The sequence below is a fragment of the Acipenser ruthenus genome, chromosome 2 (genome assembly GCF_902713425.1).
Source record: "Acipenser ruthenus chromosome 2, fAciRut3.2 maternal haplotype, whole genome shotgun sequence".
Taxonomy (NCBI): domain Eukaryota; kingdom Metazoa; phylum Chordata; class Actinopteri; order Acipenseriformes; family Acipenseridae; genus Acipenser; species Acipenser ruthenus.
Genome location: NC_081190.1, coordinates 16,222,118 through 16,243,895, shown reverse-complemented (window position 1 = coordinate 16,243,895; position 21,778 = coordinate 16,222,118). Strand labels below are relative to the sequence as shown.

General features: G+C 36.6%; 1 protein-coding gene across 1 annotated transcript; it reads left to right on the top strand.

Moving 5' to 3' along the window:
- The first annotated feature begins 494 nt into the window (after positions 1-494).
- LOC117403604 (regulator of G-protein signaling 7-binding protein-like) lies at positions 495-17,914 on the top strand. The gene is made up of 6 exons (XM_034904736.2): positions 495-1,214; positions 2,321-2,487; positions 12,787-12,917; positions 13,850-13,997; positions 15,794-15,864; positions 17,356-17,914. The coding sequence occupies exons 1-6, from the start codon at positions 1,065-1,067 to the stop codon at positions 17,445-17,447; spliced, it is 759 nt and encodes a 252-aa protein (XP_034760627.1). The 5' UTR covers positions 495-1,064; the 3' UTR covers positions 17,448-17,914.
- Positions 17,915-21,778: the final 3,864 nt, after the last annotated feature.

The window sequence follows — 21,778 nt, the reverse complement described above, 5'->3', positions numbered from 1 at the left end:
ATTGGCATTTAACTTATTTTATGGTATGCCCTTGTTGTGTATACTGTATTAATGAGACGGGGCTAACTTGATCCCAAGACGATTTAATGCCACAGAATATAATAATGAATACAAATCTTAGTGCATTTTTAAAGATACTCTTTTTACACACATTTCTGTTTAAATTATACAAATAAAGATTTATGAATTTTAACACTAATCTTGCTGTAACCGTTTGTGTATGGGTATTGGATGATTTTTACGATTTAATTTTGGACGGCTATACTGGTTGTCATGCGCCACAACCACCCAAATACTACAATAAAATGCACATTGTTCTTAATACATCTACAACACTACGGCAATGTGCTATATGCCTATTATAATAATTTGATGCGTTGCACCCTTTTACTGGCACTTTGGGTTTCTAACAATGGAGCCTCTAAAAGTAATATAATTGATGCCATTGAACAATTGCTTGGGTGAGTGTGTAGGCTCTAGGGGGTCTGGATTGATGGATCACATTAGTATTCCTGTCCTATGAATGTGCTGTGTTGCTAACCACGTCAGCCTGCCAGATTCCCTGCGTCTCCTGTTTCCACCAAGGTTAGATATATTCTCAAAAAAAGACCTTGGAGACGAGATCGGGACTATTCAGTATAGTTGTATTATGTTTGGCCGTGCGCTTCACATTTTACGTCGAAGGAAATTGAATTAACGCACCAAGGGTCCTTAAATTGGTAAGATTTCTAGCCTCCTGTTCTTCATGGAAACTCGTAACTGTAAGAAATGGTTACATCTGACCAGCCTTGAAAGCGTTGAAGGAAAGGAACGGCAATGTGTGTGGATATTTCAGCTGGAATTAGGCTTCTGCTGAAGTGAAGGTGACTTGTCGAAGCGATGCAGAAAGGAATCGCAAGTGCTCACCCAGCACTCCTGCTAGTCAAAGGTTGCCCCCGAAAAGAGCTATTTCCACAGTAGAGATTTTGGAGCCATTCGCTTGCTGCTTTAAACACGAAAGCAAACAAAAAAATACACATTTTTCATATCACTGTTGTGTAGGTTTGATTAGTGGATGTGTATGCATGAGTTCTGCACCGAATGGGCGCAAAAACCGCCCCAGATCTGCTGGATCCATTTTTCAAATCAGCAAACCTCCCTACAGGGACCCGGAGCGCAGAGGAAGCGCAGAGAGCGCCCCAAAAAACCAGCGAGCACTGGAAGACTGCAGAATGGTAGGTGCAACACACACCATTTTCGTTATTTTTGTCCATCGCTCTGGTGTCACTCCCCCACCTTTTCCATTCAGATCACGTGCACTTGCACTATTTTTAAAACTGCAGTAAACCGTTGATCTTATATTTGTATGTCTAATATTTGGAACTGAATAATGGTGTCAAGTATTGAAATTGTTAAGATGTCATCTCAATATCATTACACATATAAACATAGTGCATTTATATTGATGTCGTTGTAATAAAGCTGGATGAAACGTTGATTTGACTGCACGGATTTAAATATAAATTAGTAAATTTATCCAAAGGGGTATGCAAACTGATATTTATGTAGCCTAATAAACAAATGACTGATTGGTGGTATCGGTTTTTAATCTGACAGGTCTGCTGGCAGAAGGCTGTATCCATGCTATAGCTCTCACTGTCTTTCACATTTGCACCAAAATGCTTTTTGAATTATATGGTTAGAACTCCTGGAGCAGTATTTTTTTTGTATTATTATTATTATTATTATTATTATTATTATTATTATTATTATTATTATTATTATTATTATTATTATTATTATTATTTTAACACATTACAAACGAATCAACACCTCAGGGTGTGCTGGTTAATGTTATAGAAATTAGCACATATAGGTTCAAAAGATGAATTGGACATTTAAAGATTAGCATTAAAACAGAATAAATCGATACACCAAGTTGCAGCTTGTTATTTTATGATTCAACGATATGTTACACAATATGGATGTTACTGTCTCTAAAGAGATATACATATATATTGTCGCTGTCAATCCCAAAATATCTCAGTGTGTTAAGAAACATCATTCACTTTTATATTCACCCTATGAAAATGTGTAAGGATTTAGAATATACTGTTCAATTATGAAGTGATTAACACTGCTTATATAAGTTTTACATGTTCAGATGAATATTGATGGGTTTTTTTAAAACGTTGTGCTGTATTTTTTAAGATAACAGTGGAGCCTAAATTATTTAAATATCAGCTTTTTTTCTGAATTCGATTATAAAATCTGCACGAAATGAACGACGTTGATTGTGTGGGGTAAATGGCTTATCAAAGTAAAGTACCGTGTATTTCAGCTTGTCCAAGAGTTCAATACCCTGGTGGCCCTGTACCGTGAACTGGTCATTTCCATTGGAGACGTCTCGGTTGATTGTCCATCTCTCCGTGCTGAAATGCATAAGACGCGATCCAGAGGCTGCGAGATGGCCCATACCGCACATCAAAATCTATCAGTTATTTCGGGGTAAGATTCCAGATTCTATAAAATACGGAAGAGTCATTGAGGGTGTTAGTGTAAATGATAAAAGGAAGATGTCAACTACACATTTTAAATTCAGTAGCAAATGCTGCAGTCCTGGTAGATATTGAAACGCTCTGGATTTGTTGTCCATGGTGCTGATACGTGTAAAACATCGCCTCAATTTGCAAATGTGTTTAATTGCAATTGTTTATAGATTACATTTGAGATAATAATATTAAATAAAAAAAGAAAGCAACATTTTATTGAAAAAAAAAATCCTTTTAATTTCAACTACACAGAACACCCTATTGGGAATGTGAAAGGTGGTCCCCTGGAGACAAAACAACAGCTCTATTCTGAACGTAACAAATTTTAAAATATGTACAGTGTTATTTACAAAATACTATAAACATACTTATGAGTAACCTGGATTAAATGTGAAATAATGTGTTCAGATTATTTATGATTTTTATTTTTCTATGATGTTTGTACATTTTGCTGTTATCAGGGTTTGTTCAGGGCAAACTTTTGGCTCCAGAATAATGTTGTTCATGTAATTGAATGCAATTGAAATGCAAGGTAATTTCAAGATAATGTCCTGGACACGGGTGTTAATAAAATGATTCAAGTTATAACATGAAATGGCATCAGCTGTTTTAGTAAACCTGTTTCATTAAAATCCATTCTAAGTTAAATAGAAGGCATGTGTTATTGTCACATGACCTATAAATCACGGAAAATGATAAGGTACCACGTTTGCTGCTTGGTATGGCATGAATCACCATCACTGCATTACAGAGCCATACTATTGTCATTTTCTAAATAAAGCTATTGTATTTTTGTGACAGTTTTTAGAGGGAGTGGATCTGTCATGTCATATCCTATATGATTAAGGATTAGCAACAATTATACTGTTGTCTGTCCCAATTCCCTTCTGTGCAGTTTTGACCTAGAAACTTTTGTTTCAGTTGGTATAATGACATGCTTGTCCTGAAATATCGTACTATCCAAATGTAAAGTAAATGACACTGCGGGTGTATTCTGGGGGTTTGGATTACACTATTCTCTTGTCAGGAGACTGGTTTGCATCAGGGCACAGCGGGAGAGACATTCAGACATCCTTTTGTAATTCTAATTGTTTTAGCTCATTTATTTTCAAAATCGATCCTGTACCAAATAACTTCACTTAATGTAGCAAAACAACCAAAAAAAAAAACTCAACACATTTTTTTGTTTTGTTTTAACTTTTATTTGTGAAACAGATATCAATTTATAATTATTCACCTTCAGAATATGGAACTCTCACAAACAAATCCCCTGCAGGAGATGTATATTATACATCTGTAGACATCACACATTACAGTTTTACGTTACATATAGAGAACCACTTATTCAAAGCGTCTAAGGCTTTAGCACATGTTACTGAGAGTGACATACATAACACCCACAGCATGTATTAATGATTTACATTTAAACATCAAGTTTAAAACTAAAGATGTCTTGAGGGCAACCTGTGCAGATGGAGTTGTTTGACTGCTTTGTTAGGACAGAGAAAAGGACTGTTGGGACTATACACCTGGATGGGTTGTCCCTGACCTGCATGCACTCATAATTCTTTTCTTTTTTTTAACTGTATATTGTTTTTTCCTCACAGAATATTGGCAGGCGTATCCCTTCCTGTAGTTTTTCTGCTAGTTCTAGGAGTTATTTTATGGAATCCCTAAAATACTAATCTGTAATATTTATTAGGCACTTGGAGAAAATACTTCCAACCTCCAGCTTCCCTGAAGGAATTAGGAGTGGGTAATGATCACCTGAACAATTTAACCAGTCTCTTCAAATCACTTCCATCCTGGCAGTCCATCATGGCCCCTGTTAAGACAGCTGTTCTTAGTACATTGCTGTACTTGTGTATTGAAGTGTAGGTACACTAATAAGATGATAATGACTTACTAAAGTACAGGTCTCCTCTGCTTTATGTTTCAATGATACCCGGAATGATACCTCTTATGATGAATATGCATGTAGGCATTTCTTAAGCTTTTGAATAAAGGTTTATCATAAGAGTTATATGTATCATAAACAAATGTAAGTGTTGTTGGAAGCAGGTTCCTGCTCCACAGTTCTAATGCACCAGGATAATATAGAACAAGCTTCAGAAATAATATAAAAAGCCTTTTTTTTTTTTTCTTAACACACAACTATTTTATGGTGAGGAAGCGATTGACCCTGCCCTTAAAGTCGCGCTGATCAAAGGACATTCTTTTGCTGTTTCACGATGTATTTGCATGACAACGTCACACAGTCATGGCTGTACAGTCGATTTTCACGTGCATGTAAACCCAGCCTATGTTAGGGAATTATGAATCAATGCAATAATTAAATTAACTTTCCTAGTGTAAGTGCTAGGTCTATCAACCAATATAGCAATAAAATATATTATTATTATTATTTTAGAACTGGTTGCCCAATGCGTTTTACATTTGTCTCCTGTAGAATAGATGTCTTTAATTTTAAAAGCGTCAGTCAATAGAATTTTACCTGTACAAATATTTTTTTACAGTTGTTGGGACTGACTGAATGCTTCACTAAAGCAATTGTTTACATTATCGTTTTATTTACTTTGTAAACAGAATTACGACATTAAAACGTAGGTTTGCACTAAAAAAGTGTAGGGTGCTGGGTGATACAGAAGGTTAATTAATCAGTTTCTCATACCTTTCATATTTTCAGACACGTCCCCAGTGAACATTAGCCCACATTACAAAAATATGCCACAGTTTTCCACAATTCAGCAGTCATGGGTTTTACTCTGTTTGACTGAATATCAAGGAATGTTCAGGTCAGGACTGAGGTTAACTTGCAGGCTGTGAGGTGACTGATGGCTAGCCAGTGCCATTGTCCCCAAACATCAGGAGTCCACTTTTAATAGTATTTAATTGGGCTCGGTGTAGTTTTACTTGTTTTGTAAGCTCTACCTACATCACCATTGTCATAGTTATCACAAATTCTATGCCGATGCTGATGATTTTCACTCTTCCTATTCTAAATAATCAAAAGTTATTTTTCAGTAACCATCTTCCTTAATTCCCTCTGTATAACAATGCTATTGTGACTTGATTAGCAGTTAGTGGTTCAAGCTTTTCATCAAATTAAATGGGCCTACAACGTAAATTAAGGGAGGTAATATTTGATACTGGCTGCTGTAAAGAAACAGTTTATTATTTCCAATGGCGATTAGCACCTCAAGGTCTTTACAGTGAAACAGCATTACTTTAGGCTATTGCTTTACGCTATTAGTCTCTACAGGATATCTTTGAAAGACTTTAGTAAATGAAGCTTAAGGGTTACAGTACATCCCTTGTTGTCCATATTGCTTTTGTTTTTTCAACAATCCAGAAACATTTCTCATAAATCAGCTAAGCAATAAAATCAACACATTTCTCAACTTAATGAACAAATTTGTTAATAAATAAAATCCAATCTACAATCTAAATATCAAAGTATGTACTGTTTCTTTCTACATGATACCTAAAGCAAAAATATATTCAGTTATCCTTCTCTCACACTTTTTCTGTTATATCCTGTCAAGGGTGAAAACTAACCGGGTAGGTATTCCCTGTGAAATGTTAACAGACCAAGGCACCAATTATCTGTCATGGCTGGTAAGAGAGACATGCAAGCTTTTGGGTATTAAGACCATCAGGACCTCGGTTTATCACCCCCAGACTGATGGCTTGGTGGAGCACTTTAATAAGACCCTTAAGAGCATGTTGCGTCGGTTTATCGCTAGTGACGTGTGTAATTGGGACAAGGTGAATCTCCCTCTTATCTTTACTATTAGAGAAGTACCCCAGGGTTCCACGGGGTTCTCTCCATTTGTGCTGTATATGGGAGACCACTTATAACCGAGGGGCCCAATTGCACACATTCCAGCCAGGAGATAAAGTGCTTCTATCTACCCTAACCCTAACCCTAACCCTTCCCAGTGCAAACAGCTGGCAAAGTGGCAAGGGCTCTTTGAGGTCACATGCCAGGTTGGGGAGGTGGACTACAAGATCCACCAGCCGGGACACAGGAGAGAAGCACATATTTACCATGACAACCTCTTAAAGCCCTGGCGGCAGAGGGAGACAGTGTTAATTCTGCCAGCTAAGGGTGTGATGGATCGGGAACCTGATCTCTCTGTTCCGGTGAAAGCAGAGGCTGTGCAGATTGGGGCCAATCTGACAGTGGAGCAGAGCCATCAGGCCCAGGATCTGGTGGCTGCCTTTCCTGATGTGTTCTCTCTGATCCCGAGGTGCACTCAAGTAGCTCAGCGCCATATAGAAATGGAGCCGGGAGTGCATGTTCACCAGAGGCCCTATCGCATTCCTGAAGCCAATAGAAAGGTAATGCAAAAAGAAATTGGCGAAATGCTAAAGCGAGGAGTAAAAGAAGTCCCAGAGTGACTAGAATAGTCCAGTAGTCCTTGTCAACAAAACTCGATTTTGCATTGACTTTAGAAAGGTTAATTACATTTTTTAAATTTGATTCATATCCGATGCCCCAGGTAGATAAATTGCTGGAGCGTCCAGGCATGTCTCATTTTATGACGACACCGTACCTAACAAAGGGTTACTGGCAGATGCACCTGATTAAAGGGTCTCGAGAGAAGACTGTGTTTTCAACTCCTTTCGGTTTGTACCAGTTCACCACACTGCCATTTGGATTGCATGGAGCCCCGGCCACTTTCCAGCAGACGATAGACCGCGTCTTGCAGCCCCATCTGCAGTACACTGCTGCCTACATAGATAACGTGGTCATCCACAGCATGGAGTGGCAGAGTCATCTGCGTAGAGTAGTGGCGATATTGCAATCCTTGCGGGAGGCTGGGCTTACTGCTAACATAAAGAAGTGTGCAATTGGAAAGAGTGAGTCAGAGTATTTGGGGTATCGATTGGGGGGCGGACAGATCATACTACTTATTACAAAGGTGCAAGCCTTGGCTGACTGTCCGACTCCCAAGACAAAAACCCAGGTGTACTCTGTCCTGGGACTGGCAGGCTACTATCGTAAATGTATTTCATACAGCCTAGTGGACGGAGCCGTGTCAGAGGAAAACTGTGTGGCAAGCCAGTGCTGTGCAGTCCAGTTTTCAGGAGGGGGGTTATTCTGCAGACGGAGGCATCTGAGACAGGTCTGGGTGTCCCCGGAGGGAGCGGGAAAGGAACACCCGATCCTGTATATGAACAGGAAGCTCCTTCATCGTGAGAAAAACTACAGTACCACTGAGAAGGAGTGCCTTGTGGTACACAGTCCACTGCAGCCAATCGCCTTCAGGGTAATCCACCGAGCAGGGAAAATGCACCAAAATGCAGACTTCGTCTCTTGGGAAGGAGTGGGGATGTAGATTTTCAAATGGACTGCTGGTGCCATTCTGATGGGGGGGGGGGGGGGGGGGTATGTGACAGGGGAGACCTGTCATTGACTTCAGAGAGCGTGCATACCATTGCAGGATTTGCTCAGACGCTCTACAGGAGAAGCATTACCAGGTAACGGATTGACCGGGAAGGTTGCCCGGGTTCAGAATGATCGTGAGCCCCTTGTTGACTAGGAGGGGCGTGTCCGGGGAACGCCTGACCATAAAAGGGCACAATACTACACACACACAGATCTCTTCCGCAATCTGCCGGCTTTGCTGCAGTGAAGCAAAACAAAAAAACAAGAGATGAAGAAAACAGACGGCCAAGACTGGAACCAAAACCTCTGGGCGTGTGCAGAGCCGACCACGAAAATAAAAGTAAGCCTTTATTTTTACCCTGTGGATTAGTTTAGGACATCACTGCACAATCCCATAACAGTATAGGCTGTGTGTGTAGGATAGTGTTGCTCGAGTGCGGGGGACCTCTGTTTAGAGAGAGAGTACCAGACCCATGCTTACCTTTTGTTTTTTGTAGAGTTTTTTAGTATTTTTCTTTGGGGCACTTCTGTGACTGTTTTGTGGGGACAACTTGTGCCTTATTTTACACCTGTGTGTATTACCGTACGCTGGGCTTTACCATTGCTGGTGCCCTAGCGGCAGCCATGTGCAACTACAACAACACCAACTGCAATAATTGTTATGAAATAAATCCGTGCACCTGCGAGGCATTGACAACATCAACCTCTCTGTCCGTCTGCTAGCTATCAAGTGAATCATTCACACCCCTTACACAGCTGTATTTAATCTTTTTTTAAATGATTTAGAATGCACATTTCTTCTACTAAAGATTGTATTCAGTGTGTCTCCCGTAAGCTGTAAGATTCTTTGTAGTGTATCTGTTTAGACTCTTCCTGACTGAGTCATTACACACTGAAAACTCTAAAAGGACTAATGCTAGAAAAACACTATTGTGTTTATATCTTAATTAATGGCATATTCTGAAAGCACCCTTATTAATAAGAGCTACATTTGAATGCAGAGTTTGGTGTATTGGTTCTTGGGCAAAATGTACCAATTTCAAAATGCCCTAGATTGTCTTTTTATTTTATTAGTTACAACTGGGTTTCATCCCCTCGTGCATGAGCTCCATGATCTGTGAAAGATATCATTCTGGCAAAATACTTTTACATTTATCTCGAATAACACTTATCCAACAAGGCATTCTAATGTTACCATCTTACCAGACATACATGATTATTTTAGCAGTGTAATAATTTCTGAAGAATTTCTTGTTTCAATACAGATCTTGAAATATTAATTTATAGGCAGTTTGGTAGGGGAAATGTTGGATTGGTCTACAATATCCGACACCTGATAAGGTAATGTTTAATGTCTGATAGGAATTACCACGCACAAATATCTTTCCACAAAATTAACTTGACTTGACTACTCCACAAGCCATTATTAATACCATACTGACATATATCTAATGAATAAAAGGTATGTTTCATATGGAATTGCTGCTAGATTCAGCACTAATGACGTTTTAATATGTTGCTGTAGCACAAGAAACCCTACTGCAAGTCTCTTTTGAACAATTATATACCGGTATTAATTAAACACGGGCTCTTGATTTTGATTAAAAAGCGGATGGTTCAGAAACTTACTGGAATACAATGAAAAGAGGGAGAAGCCTGAGATTCCTAATGTGATGGAAATGCTTTGAAAACACAAGCTAAGCCTCCAGATGATATTTGCTATGATTAAAATATTCCATTCAACCCCTTTGTAGGCTGTTTGTCACACTGCCATGATAAATACATCTAATAAACTGTACAGCGCTTAAATTGCAGGAAACTATTGAAAAGCAGATGAAAATACATAGATATGAGCAAAACGATAAGAAGACACATTAACAAAATAGTTTTATATTTCTAAAATAGCTTGTAGAAGATTGAATATTTTCTGCATTAGTCCTCCTGCAAGGACCTTTATAGTGACAATAACTCAGACTTTTGACACTGAAACAGCTGAAATGAGAGGTTTTGACAGTAAATAAAACTCTGTTCTGTGTCATTATTATTATTATTATTATTATTATTATTATTATTATTATTATTATTATTATTATTATTATTATTGCATACAACACTTCTTTCTCTCATAAAAAAACCCATCGTTTAACTTCAGAATCCAAACACTCTCTCAATATATGTTCACGTGATACAGTCTACCTTAAAAAGTTTGTACAAAAGTCTAACAATTTGTACAAGCCACCAGTTCCTACAAGCACCATCGTTCATACACTGTGTTCTCACTGAGCACCCATATAGAATAAAAGAAAGAAAAAAAGATTACCATAAACATGGCAACCTTTCCAGAGCATGGGTACAGATTACATTTAAATGTTATCTGTAATTCATATTTGTTTTATTATCAGTAATTCATATTTTTTATGCAAGCTCTTACTTGTTTGACAGGGCCTGTTCCTGCAGTAGTTTAGGTTTTATATGTAAAATGCCTTGGGATGCTTGAAAGCTCATGAAAGTGCTATAGCATTTATAGTATTGCAGTATAAGAACCAAGAGCTACTGCTTTGGTGTATAACAGTGAAAAAATATATAATGTATAGTAATTGCCATGCCAGGTAATTCAATATTGTTTGGATGTACAGTATAAAACAGTGATACAATTTCTGTGTGTGGAAGTGGAAAAACATGAGAAGCGGTAATATGATATCAAAGATTCCCAAAAAATACAGCAGATAATATTTCTAGGTGGTATTTTCTAAGTGGTATTTTTTGATAAGTCTGTGTTCAATATGCTTTGGTCTGAATACAAAAGCAGTTGTTCAGTTCTACTTGCAAGCCATTGGCATATATTACAGATAAATCAGAGAGTGTTTTTATGTTAGTAAGTGTGTGCACCATCTTGCGATCTCCAAATGTGTTTTCTTTTGTACTGCTGGCAGTACAGAGCAGATGGGTGATCACTAGATGGCGATGGCACTTACTAACACAAAGACCCTTTGGCTGATCAAGCCTATGATACGATCAGAAAAGAAGTTCCACTTAGTGCTTCACTCTTTTCCACAGATCACTCTGGGAATCTTCTCATTTCTCATAGCATAACGCTCTCAAGCCGTGCTATGGGAACTATTAACTGGAACAGACTGCAGAAGACTTAACCAGATGGAAGTTAAATGAGAAAATTGAACGCATTCTTTGAACATATAAGGGGAAAAGAAAACAGAATTATTGCAGCTCAGTCAGTATGAGCCCCAGGTCTTGGAGCACCTGCATGGAAAGCACTGGTTGTAACTGAAGTAATTGTTTAGACAGCATTCCCACTGCACAGTGAGCAAGCAGAGCAGAGACCTTGCTGTGTAAAAAAAAAAATGAAGCTAATATTTACTTAATTAAATAAATTTCCCTTTGTGATTTCTTTGATTCAATAATATATAATGGTCCAACAATATCATCTGTGCTTATTAACCAAGTGTAGTTTTTATTATAAAACCAAGAGAAAAACAGCTGCGCCAGTGCTTTAGCATCTTTGAAGATGTGTGAACATATCAGTTCAAAGAGTGCCTTTACTAACACTTTGATGATAGGGATAGAGGGATCCATCTGTGCAGATGTGAAGAAGAAGCCTTTTAGGAAATCCTATCTGATGATAGTCTGCCCTCAGTTAAAACCAGAAGGTTTCCTTGGAATGTCATTAATGTAATGCCACAAATGTACTTTCTGAAGCACACAGTGTTCCAAACGGCTGTATTGCTTTTTTTTTTTTCATTGTCATGAAATGTAACATTAATTTAGTCCATTATAAAACATGAGCTCTATCAGCGCATACAGTAGTTCGACTTTATATGTAGTGAGCCAGAAAACCTCTTTAAAGCACAACCCTTTTAGGTGCGGGTGGGATCAGGGGGGTCCCTTACAAAAGTGTAGTATATTAAAAACACAGCAATATGAAAGCATGCTAAAGCATGGGTAAGCATCGTAAAGCCCAGAGCAGTATGGTAACACTTATTAATAAAAATGGCAAAACGTTGGAAACTATAGTAAATGCATAGTATAACCATGGAGAAAGTATGATCAAATGTTTGAGTAATGTTTGTGGCATTAAAATGTCAGAGTTTTAAGAAACAAAAACATAGCATCAAAATAAGCCTGCTTTATTGCAGCACAAACCTTTTTTGAGAGGAGATGTTACCCCATTAACATTTAATGATATGTTTGAATATTGAAAGCTTGTTTTTGTTTCTAAGGAGCACACAGACTATCATAATGAATGACTTACCTTTCAGGATTATTTATTTGTTTTGAGCACACAAGTAACATCTTCAGTTCAAGTTACCAGTTGTCCGCATTGTAAACAAATATACCGTGTTGAAACAATCTCATAAAAAAGTTTTTTTTTTTCTCTAAACACAATAATCCATAGACCATTCGCAAAATACAGTATACCACTGTTACAACATTCCATCACCTCTTTATCTTTCTGTACATTTTTAAAGTTTAATTACATAAAAATCAAGGAGACATTGTGGTTTGTGTGTGTGTGTGGAGGAGGTCATTTTTTTTTTTTAATCAGAGCATGTTTTCTCATCATACTGCAAATGCCTGTATGGTTTAACCTTCCCTCTTAATAGACTGCCTTTGATGTTGCTAGGTAGCAGCCTCTCACATTCCTGTTACCAAGCTGCTGTTATGTTAGGCATAAAAGGTTTTAGTTGTGTGTTTCCTGAATATGGAACTGTTACCGGTTTTTTTTTTTAAAGAGAAGAGGTTTCAATGAGTGGGATGGGACCCAGTACTATTTATAGAATTAACTGTTGAGGCTGTCCAAGATTTACAGTGAAATATTGCTTTGTATTTTATTGTGCTTTTCAGCCCAGAAGATGACGAAATCCACCCTGAAATCTGCAGACTTTACATACAGTTACAGTGCTGTCTAGAAATGTACATAACAGAAATGCTGAAATCTGCATGTCTTTTAGGATCTCTTCAACTTCATCGAAAAGGTAACGTCACACTATTTTACACTCATGTTTTCCTCTTCTGTCTTCTCTTGGTCTGGCCTCTCCAACTGTACTGTCAGATACAAACTTACAACAAATTAAATTGCCAAGACTTGCAGACTATAATGTTGACATCAATTTAGCTGTACATTGCATACACAAGACACAAAAAGTGGGCATTGCTGAGACCCTCCATATTATATCACAGAATTTAGGAATTATTTTGTCATTTGTTTCTACATTTCATCCCCTGATCACTGAATTTCTAAAACCTCTCTGCCTAGTAATGACACCTGTCAGGACAATGCAGGCCTGGAGATCAATCATTGCCTCTGCTTGTCAGAGTCAGCTTCTGGCCCAACAATGTGCCCTGACCTAACCGGGGAAGAACATCTCAAGTTCCTACCTCTGCGTCATGGACTTGTTGTTATTATAGTTGGAAAAGTAATTGAAAGTCTTGCAGCACTACAAACAGTGCATTGCACTTTGATATAACCAAATGTGTTGAATATCCCAACACAAAAGCAGCAAATACTCCGAAAGACTTCTAAGCACTGTCAAGGTTCGATGCGTACTGGAAAACACTGAGAATTGATTATTTCTTTATTAAGAAGTAAAGGTACGCAAGGGTAGAAGATCTGGAACACAAGAACTGGTCCTGAACAATGATATAATGTTGACAAGTGTTAAAATAATCACAGAGAAAACTTAATGTTCCCTTGAGTTTTGTTGTAAGTTCTACTGTTGCGGTGTGCTAATAGTTCTGCTCGGGTTTCCTTGTGGTGATAATCTAATGCTATCCCAATTGCATTTCTCAAGCTTTCTGTAAGGGCATGTCAACTATACTGATTTTGTGACGATATTGTTCCCTTTATGTGTCATGGTATACCGGTATTCATATGCAGGCTGTCTTAAAACTTCTCTCTGTTTTACAGAAAAGGAATCTTGTACAGTTCCCAAGCTTTTAGACTGTAAAGTGGAGGAGAGCTCTGAGATCCCAATATTAGAAGACACTTCATCCTCACCTGTAGATTTCCATCAGTATTCCTGGCAGGTTTCCACTGATATTGAAAACACAGAAAGGTATATATACATATAAATATATATTTATTAATTTATTAATAAGCCATTTTTATGCCAAAAGGGTGTTCGGTAGTGCTTGATCAATGAATACATATTACTTGAAGTGTGAACTTTTTCTGAATTAGTGATATTCAGGCTAGATTATGTTAGAAGAAAAAAATATGCTGTTGATCAATAAGCAGCACGTAGAATTCAGTAAAAAGATTGCTATTGGCATAAGGCCAAGCAGTCCAAGAAAGACAAAGATTAAAGTGGCTAAAGATCAAATAAATGATTCTATAAAGCTTATCTGTTGTGCACTCCCACTAAGGTCGCGTATGTCTGGGTAGTTGTGAAAGTGACACATGTATTTTAATTTTAAAACATGATAACTGGTGATACTCAATATTAATGAACGTTGTCAGATTGCCTTGATTTCAGGTACTGTAATCTGTAACTGTTTAACTGCCTTGATCATTTCACCTAAGCAGTGTCTTCAGCATCAATGCATGTCGATCAGTAGGGGAAGCAGATGGTTGGTTATTTACAAGAAAAGAAAGGGGCCAATTTTACCCTCCTGGTGGAATGACCACGGAAGTGCAAGCCTGCCTGCATATTTCAAACCTATAGAGTGAATGGAAGTGCACAATTTGTGGGATTTTTTTTTTTTTTTTTGTTAGCGACAGATACAGAAAACAAAGCAAAATGAAATGCCAATGTTTATGAAAAGAACTGTGGTGTCCACAGGATAGTAAAATGACACCAGATTCGAATATTTTTGCTTCATATTTGTACATTGGGAATTTTTTTTATTTTTATTTTTTAAGCGATTTACCCTACAGTGTAAGTAACAGATGATTTAAAATGTTATGTAACATTTTATGAAGCAAATTAAGTAAGCAAACTTTACTAAATATTTAAACAACATTATCACTCACATTTGTAATTATGTGTATTTTTACAAAAAGAGATGTGATTTGAATAAAAATGAATTGGTTTATATAGTAGATGCTGTTTGTTAAATTGAAGATGGAACTGATGGTTAGTTAAAGAGGTACCAACATAATTTATATCATTCTTATATTCATTTTGCAGTAATCTGTGCTCTTTATGATTCGCTAAGGTTTCTGTTTAGATCACTATTTGTTTTGGATCTAAATACATCTGACGTTTAAATCATTAATATATATATATATATATATATATATATATATATATATATATATATATATATATATATTTAATGATTTATTTAAATAATGATATATTTAATGATTTCCAGATTACACTGCCATTTTGATTAACTGAACAGGCTTTGCTAACTCTGTTATGATATTGCAGGTACCAGTATATAGTAAGTGAGATACATCCTGTAACAGCAAATATCTGATCAAAAGGCTCCAGGCAGAATAATGATACTAAAATGATTAAAACGCTGTTCTGGTTGCAGCAGTGTACCTACGGTTTCTCGCTTTCCCAGGTATGAGAAATGCTTGGCTGATGCAAGTATGCCAAAGAGAAATGGACAGGCTTTCTCTGGTGACCCACCGGATTGAACGTTGTGTCCCTAATTCACCCATACATTGTAATTGCATTATTGGGCCAACCTGTGACAAACATGTTCATGATAATTAGGTAAACCAAGCAATACAAATAACAACAGCTCTCTTTTCACCACAAGGCAACTAAAGTATGTATTGTTTGTGTCAATATCCTTTCTCTGTATTTTTTGTGTTTTGTTTTGTTTTTGGTTTATTTGCAGTTCATTTTCTTTTTTTTTAAATTTCATATTATGGATTTGATCTGTATCTTTACAGAGACATGCGGGAAATGAAAAACCTTCTAAGTAAACTCAGGGAGACTATGCCTTTGCCATTAAAAAATCAAGGTACGTACCCTTTTTGGTCTAAAAATGAATTTGATTTACAGGTATGCTTGTTCAATTACTGAACCAAGCACAAGACAGAACAAACTCTAGATCTGCTTTAACCTAATAAACGTTTAGTTGAATGAAGGAATCAGTATTGGAACAAGGCAGTTTATTCTGATTGGTATGCAGTGCCTAGTATGTAATGCATATACCTTTGAGCATGTACAGCTATGGCCAAAAGTTTTGCATAACCCTATACAATGAATTAATTTTGCTTAATAAAATCAAATGAAAGCTGCTGAATAATGTTACGTTAACATATTGAATTACATACCGCTTTGTAGTTATCCATACACTTAACAAAAAACTGACAAAAATGTAAAGATCTAGTAGACTTTTGCAATATCATTTTGTAGTTTCTTTAATTACATGATGTTAAATAAAATATCTAAATTATGTTTTTTTACTTATGTCTCAATCCTAAAATTATAGGTGATGCAAAACGTTTGGCTGTAGCTGTAGGTCTAAACCTTGATTCCTGTCAAGGAGCCTTTGGGACTACCGGTCACCTACTGGTATCTGATCATCACAGTACATGAACGATCCAGGAGATGCTAAATCTTAAAAACAATACTTCAGTATCCCCAGCATGGACTGCCTGACAGGAGGGACAGGGTTACCCCATGCAGAGTAGAGCCTCCTTAGCTTTAACAGTTACAATTGTTACCTGGGCGTGCTTTGATCAAAATCTGTTATTTTCAAAGGACAGACTAATAGTATGATTGCTTTTTTTAACATAATGTATTGTAGCGCGTCACATCCCCTTTGTTTTAGGCTGGAAAGCACAGCTGGTATGTTTGGTGAGCCAGCAAATTACATCTTTTTACATTGTTAGGAGGGTCTGTGTTCTCCAGAGCGGGTGAGAGGAGGATAGCACGTACACCATAGCATTGTGCTGTATAATGTATAGCACTGCGATAGAGGCTCAGGGAGTAGGCTGCTTCTTCTTTTAATAAGCTTGACCCTTGTGGTAAGGCTGCCAACAGAAATTAAATTTGCCTATTCAACAAGTCATTTTTTATTTTTATTTTAAGCAGCAATTCTAATTAGCAAATGCTGGTGTTCAGAGGCATTTATATTATATTTGTAGTAAATATAGATCATAATTTTAAACAGCATTAATTAAGACCTGGCGGGGGGGCATGGGTTGCACTGTCGGTATTGCAGGAGACTTTCAGGTCTGGATTCAAATCTAATTTAGCCCAAAAGAAAAATTAGTTTGGCAGTCTTTTAATCCTGAAAGACAGCAGTCGATATCATAAAAGCACCTCACAATTCACCTCAATCGAACCTGGGCACCTGCAAGGAGACTGGACTGCTCCCTGGCCCCCAACACAGGCATTCAGCATATATTGCAACTAATCCTGGACCTGGAGCCCTCATAGGAATGGGAATTCATCATGATAAAATGCTTTCATCTTAAAGAGCTTTTGCTTTTATCTTTTGCAGATGACAGTAGCCTCCTGAACCTGACTCCATACCCCCTGGTAAGAAGGAGGAAAAGGCGATTCTTTGGACTGTGTTGTCTTGTGTCGAGCTAGGAAACTAAACTCCAAAACAAACTGCAAAACAGCTACTAGGATCTATTTAGCCCAGCCAATATATAAATATATATTCCTTCAACTGATTACTGCCATTTCTAATCTTTCTTTTCTGTTGTGAAGGCTGCCCATTTTCTAATTTTATTTTGTAAAAAAAAATATTGTTAAAAAAATAAGAAGTTCATATTGAAACGATAGTTATATATATTTAATCGAATTTTGATTAAGATGCTTTATAAAAAGGTTTTTTTTTTCCATTTTTTGTAATTGGAGTGATGTTATTGCATGTACAAATGTGGAGTTTTCTTTTCCTCAGTCATTCCAGAAGTAGTTGCATTGCTGCTAAAGCAGATTAATACCTTATATAATGTTAGGTCAGACCAATAAAACTGATGTATGCTTCACATTCATCCCAGTCACACACATTGAAAAAAAAAGGCTTCAAAAAGATTAAACAGTTAACTAATCTAACAGTACATTAAAAAGCCATTTCTTTCTCCATACCTATATACGGGCCTGATTCACAAATGCTTTTTTTAATCAATAAAATATGCTTTAATATTCATTAAACTGTTTCAGACTGATGTTGGCTTCTACAGTATAACAACAACTGCCTAGAACAATTACTTGACTATCAAACTATTTTATGAATTAAAAAAAAAGTATTTGGAAAAGCATGTTTAAAGTGTTGTGAATAAGGCCCGTTACTTAGTCTTCCTTATACCGTACTCTGTGTTCAATTATTATTAGCATTTTAATATAGTATATGAAATAAAACAACCTTTTTGCACATACATGTAAATCAAAATGGTAAATCCTGTAGATATGCTAAACTCATATGCATTATGTTCCAGGTTTATTTTTTATTTTTTTTAAATGCTTTTCCTTTTTAATACCATGATTGAACAAAGCTGGTTATAACTTAAGGTGGTATAAAATGTGTTAGACAGTTGAACATTGTACTTGCTTATTAATATAGTATGAAATGTTTTAGGGCATGCTGAAGTTAGTCCAAGTTAATGAAAAAGAATATATATATATATATATATATATATATATATATATATATATATATATATATATATAATTTTACAAAGTTAATATATATATATATATTTTAGTTAAACTAACAAATGTCTCATTTGTGATTTCTAAGAGGTAGTTATTGTATGTTTTTACTATTACTTTTAATGAAGTGTTCAAAGGACCAATGAGCAAACATTGCACTGTATGAAGAGACTTTTAATTAAAGCTTTTTATTTTTTGCTTATTATGAATACAGTATGTTCTTTTGCAATAATTATTGAGGGACGTATGTTAACCATACATAACGAAATGCGGAGATTACAGCTCTTTAAGGAAAACGTTATTTTTTTCTTTAGCATCATAGAAACAGCCTGGGATAGCAACAACCATAATGTTTAAGAATTAGTCATATTGTAAAGACGTACCAAAAGTTCAGTTAAAATACCTTTGAAGGACTAAGAGTTAATAAATGAATTATTGAACATCCCTTGTAATGTAGTGCTGTTCTCTGTGTTTGTCATATCTTGGGGTTAAAAAACAGCCAAACTTCATTGTAAAAGTGTCTTTGTAAGACCTAGTCCTTGTTTCAGGTAATCATGTGACAGATCAGATACACAGTGATTGCTTCTGCCCAAGAACTCCATCTCCCAGCAGCCTTTAGAACTTTGAATCCCTGCACCTAGTATATGAGTCACGTGGATATACTGTAAGACTTTAACATGGTTCACAGAAACCAGGCAACTGGTTAATAAACGATAATAATAATAATAATAATAATAATAATAATAATAATAATAATAATAATAATAATAATAATAATAATAATAACTTGTAGATCAATTTAAGAGTTTATGACATAGTGGGAAAGCCTGGAGAGAGAAGCCCATAAATATTGTTTTCACTGTACAGTTCGGTTCTCAGCAGCCCACACTCCCTAAAACTCTGTCTTCCCTTAATATTCCGCACCCTTGATCAGCGTCACACAGTATCACAAGCATCAATCCCAACCCTCCCATGAGTGTCCTCTAGTCATGTAAGCTAAAATAACCCAGATAAAAAAAATTAAATGCATCGTTATTCCCGCCCATATTTTACTAGATGGCCAGCTGTTGTATATTCCTGTCCCAAATGCCAACCATCAGCTAATGCGCTGCACTAGTTCAGCTGTAGAATGTGCTCTAGACATGCATGGCAAACCGAACTGCATATCTATTACTTCAACTCTTTGTCTTTTTAATACAAATATTACAAACTACACAACAGCTACCTGGCTAAATACTGTTTGGACTACATGTAATAACCAGCTGCTATGTTTTATATGCAACAAGGTAAAATAGATCTGGTTAAACTGTTTCCCTGTGTATTGCATGATAATGGTGTAAACGGGTTCAAAAAGTGATATAAGCAGTTATGTATATGTTTTTTAGATATATGGAGGATCTGAGGATGGTAAAAAAAAATACCTTTATAATTAAATATAATACATCGGCTGTGTATCCAAACTTTAGGAACTATTCGTTTTATTCATTATATTGGAAACGTCATGCCTCTTGATAAATGTTTCTGTTGTTTTTCTTCTGTCCAGTTTCCCACTTTTGCACATGTATTTTTATATATTCTTATTATTACAGGGGTTTTCTGTATTTCTGTTTATTTGTGTTCATTAGTCCGGTATGTGTTCCTCAGTTCTCAAATCATCTCAATAAAGTTTTGTTTCTGTATCATTATAATGTTTTTTTTTTTTTTTCTCTCTGAAATATGTACACAGTAAATTCAAGCACAAGACTAAGGGAGCAAAGGAAAGGTGAACAAGGTAAAAATGAGAAACGCTGTTTTTTATTGTCATTTATTAGGCAGTATAACTGTATATACAGTAGACAGTCAGTTACACAAACTCTGCAAACAAGTGGCAACACATTTATTTTATATAACCAGTTATTTTGGATGCTGGGTATATTGTGTTGGACAGTATGAAAATTAAGAGGCGACTGTAATTAAGTCTATGGTATTGTCACACCTGAGATTCATTGTCTAGTGTTCAACAACAGTGGCACCAAACGGTATTCATTCTGCTTCAAGACAAACTTTTCTTTTCTGCACTATGTTGGTGGTTGTGAATATTGTGCTCAAGAAACGGGAGGTACATGACTTTCCTAACCTCTTTATTGACTTGAACGCCCTTGAATGCTGGTGAATTAGCCTGCAGTGCCACCTATAGGGCTTTAAATACAAATTTGGTGCATGATTGAGGAGATTCACTTTCTTAACAAATGTAGTCTACGAACTACAAAAATGTATTTTTACTGGATATAAAGTCCAAGCACAAGGGATCCAGGATAAAAAAAAAAATCCCTTGCCAGATCCCAACTAAGGAAGAACTCTTAAGAGACTCTAAAAAAAAGAAATACCATGCAGCTGTGATCAATACAGGTATTTACCATGCTTACTAAGTATTCCAACAGAACCATCATATCTGAATGCAATTATTTAATGTCATTTGTTTTATTATCTGGCATCATAATTCAAATGGAATCTTAGGGTAAGTGACATTTAGGGGCTGATGTAAAGATAGGTGTAGTGCAAGCAATTGCGGCTGCAAAATCCAAATTGCCTAGCGGCCAGGCAGTTATTTTGCACTGTGGCCTATGTAAGCTTAAGAGCAATGCAAATTACTGAACATGCATGAATAATGAGCTGCAATCATGATAATGAGGGTTGCAATGAGCACCGCCTGTGTATTGGCTACTGAGCAGCCGCACTTACAGCCCAGAGGTGAAGTGTTCACATCCCGCCTCCGCCTGTGAGAAACCCCGCCTGCGGGAACCGATATCGTTACAGTATAATACATGCAACAAAAAAAGCGCATTCCTTACATAAAATATGTACCCATAAGTCAGGGGTGTTCAATCCTGATCTCTGGAGGGCCGATGTCCTCCTGGTTTTTGTTCTAACTGTACCCTAAATTAATTAATTGGGCCAATTAAGCCTCTAATAAGCACTTAATTCGTCCAATTAAGTAATTTAGGGCACAGTTGGAACAAAAACCAGGAGGGACACCGGTCATCCAGGACCAGGATTGGACACCCTGCTATAAGTGCTTGTCATTTTGGGAGTTCATGTATAGTTTCTTACAAGTTGCTATTGTGACCAAACATGTGAGAGTAGTACTGTTCATGTGTAAAAATGTAGCTTAAAATAAACAGCTGCATTCAAGAAATTTAGAACAAGAACAGCGAAAAACAAAAATAAAAATACACTTAAGGTTTGTGTGCTGGACACGCGACATTAACAAAATGCCATGAAAA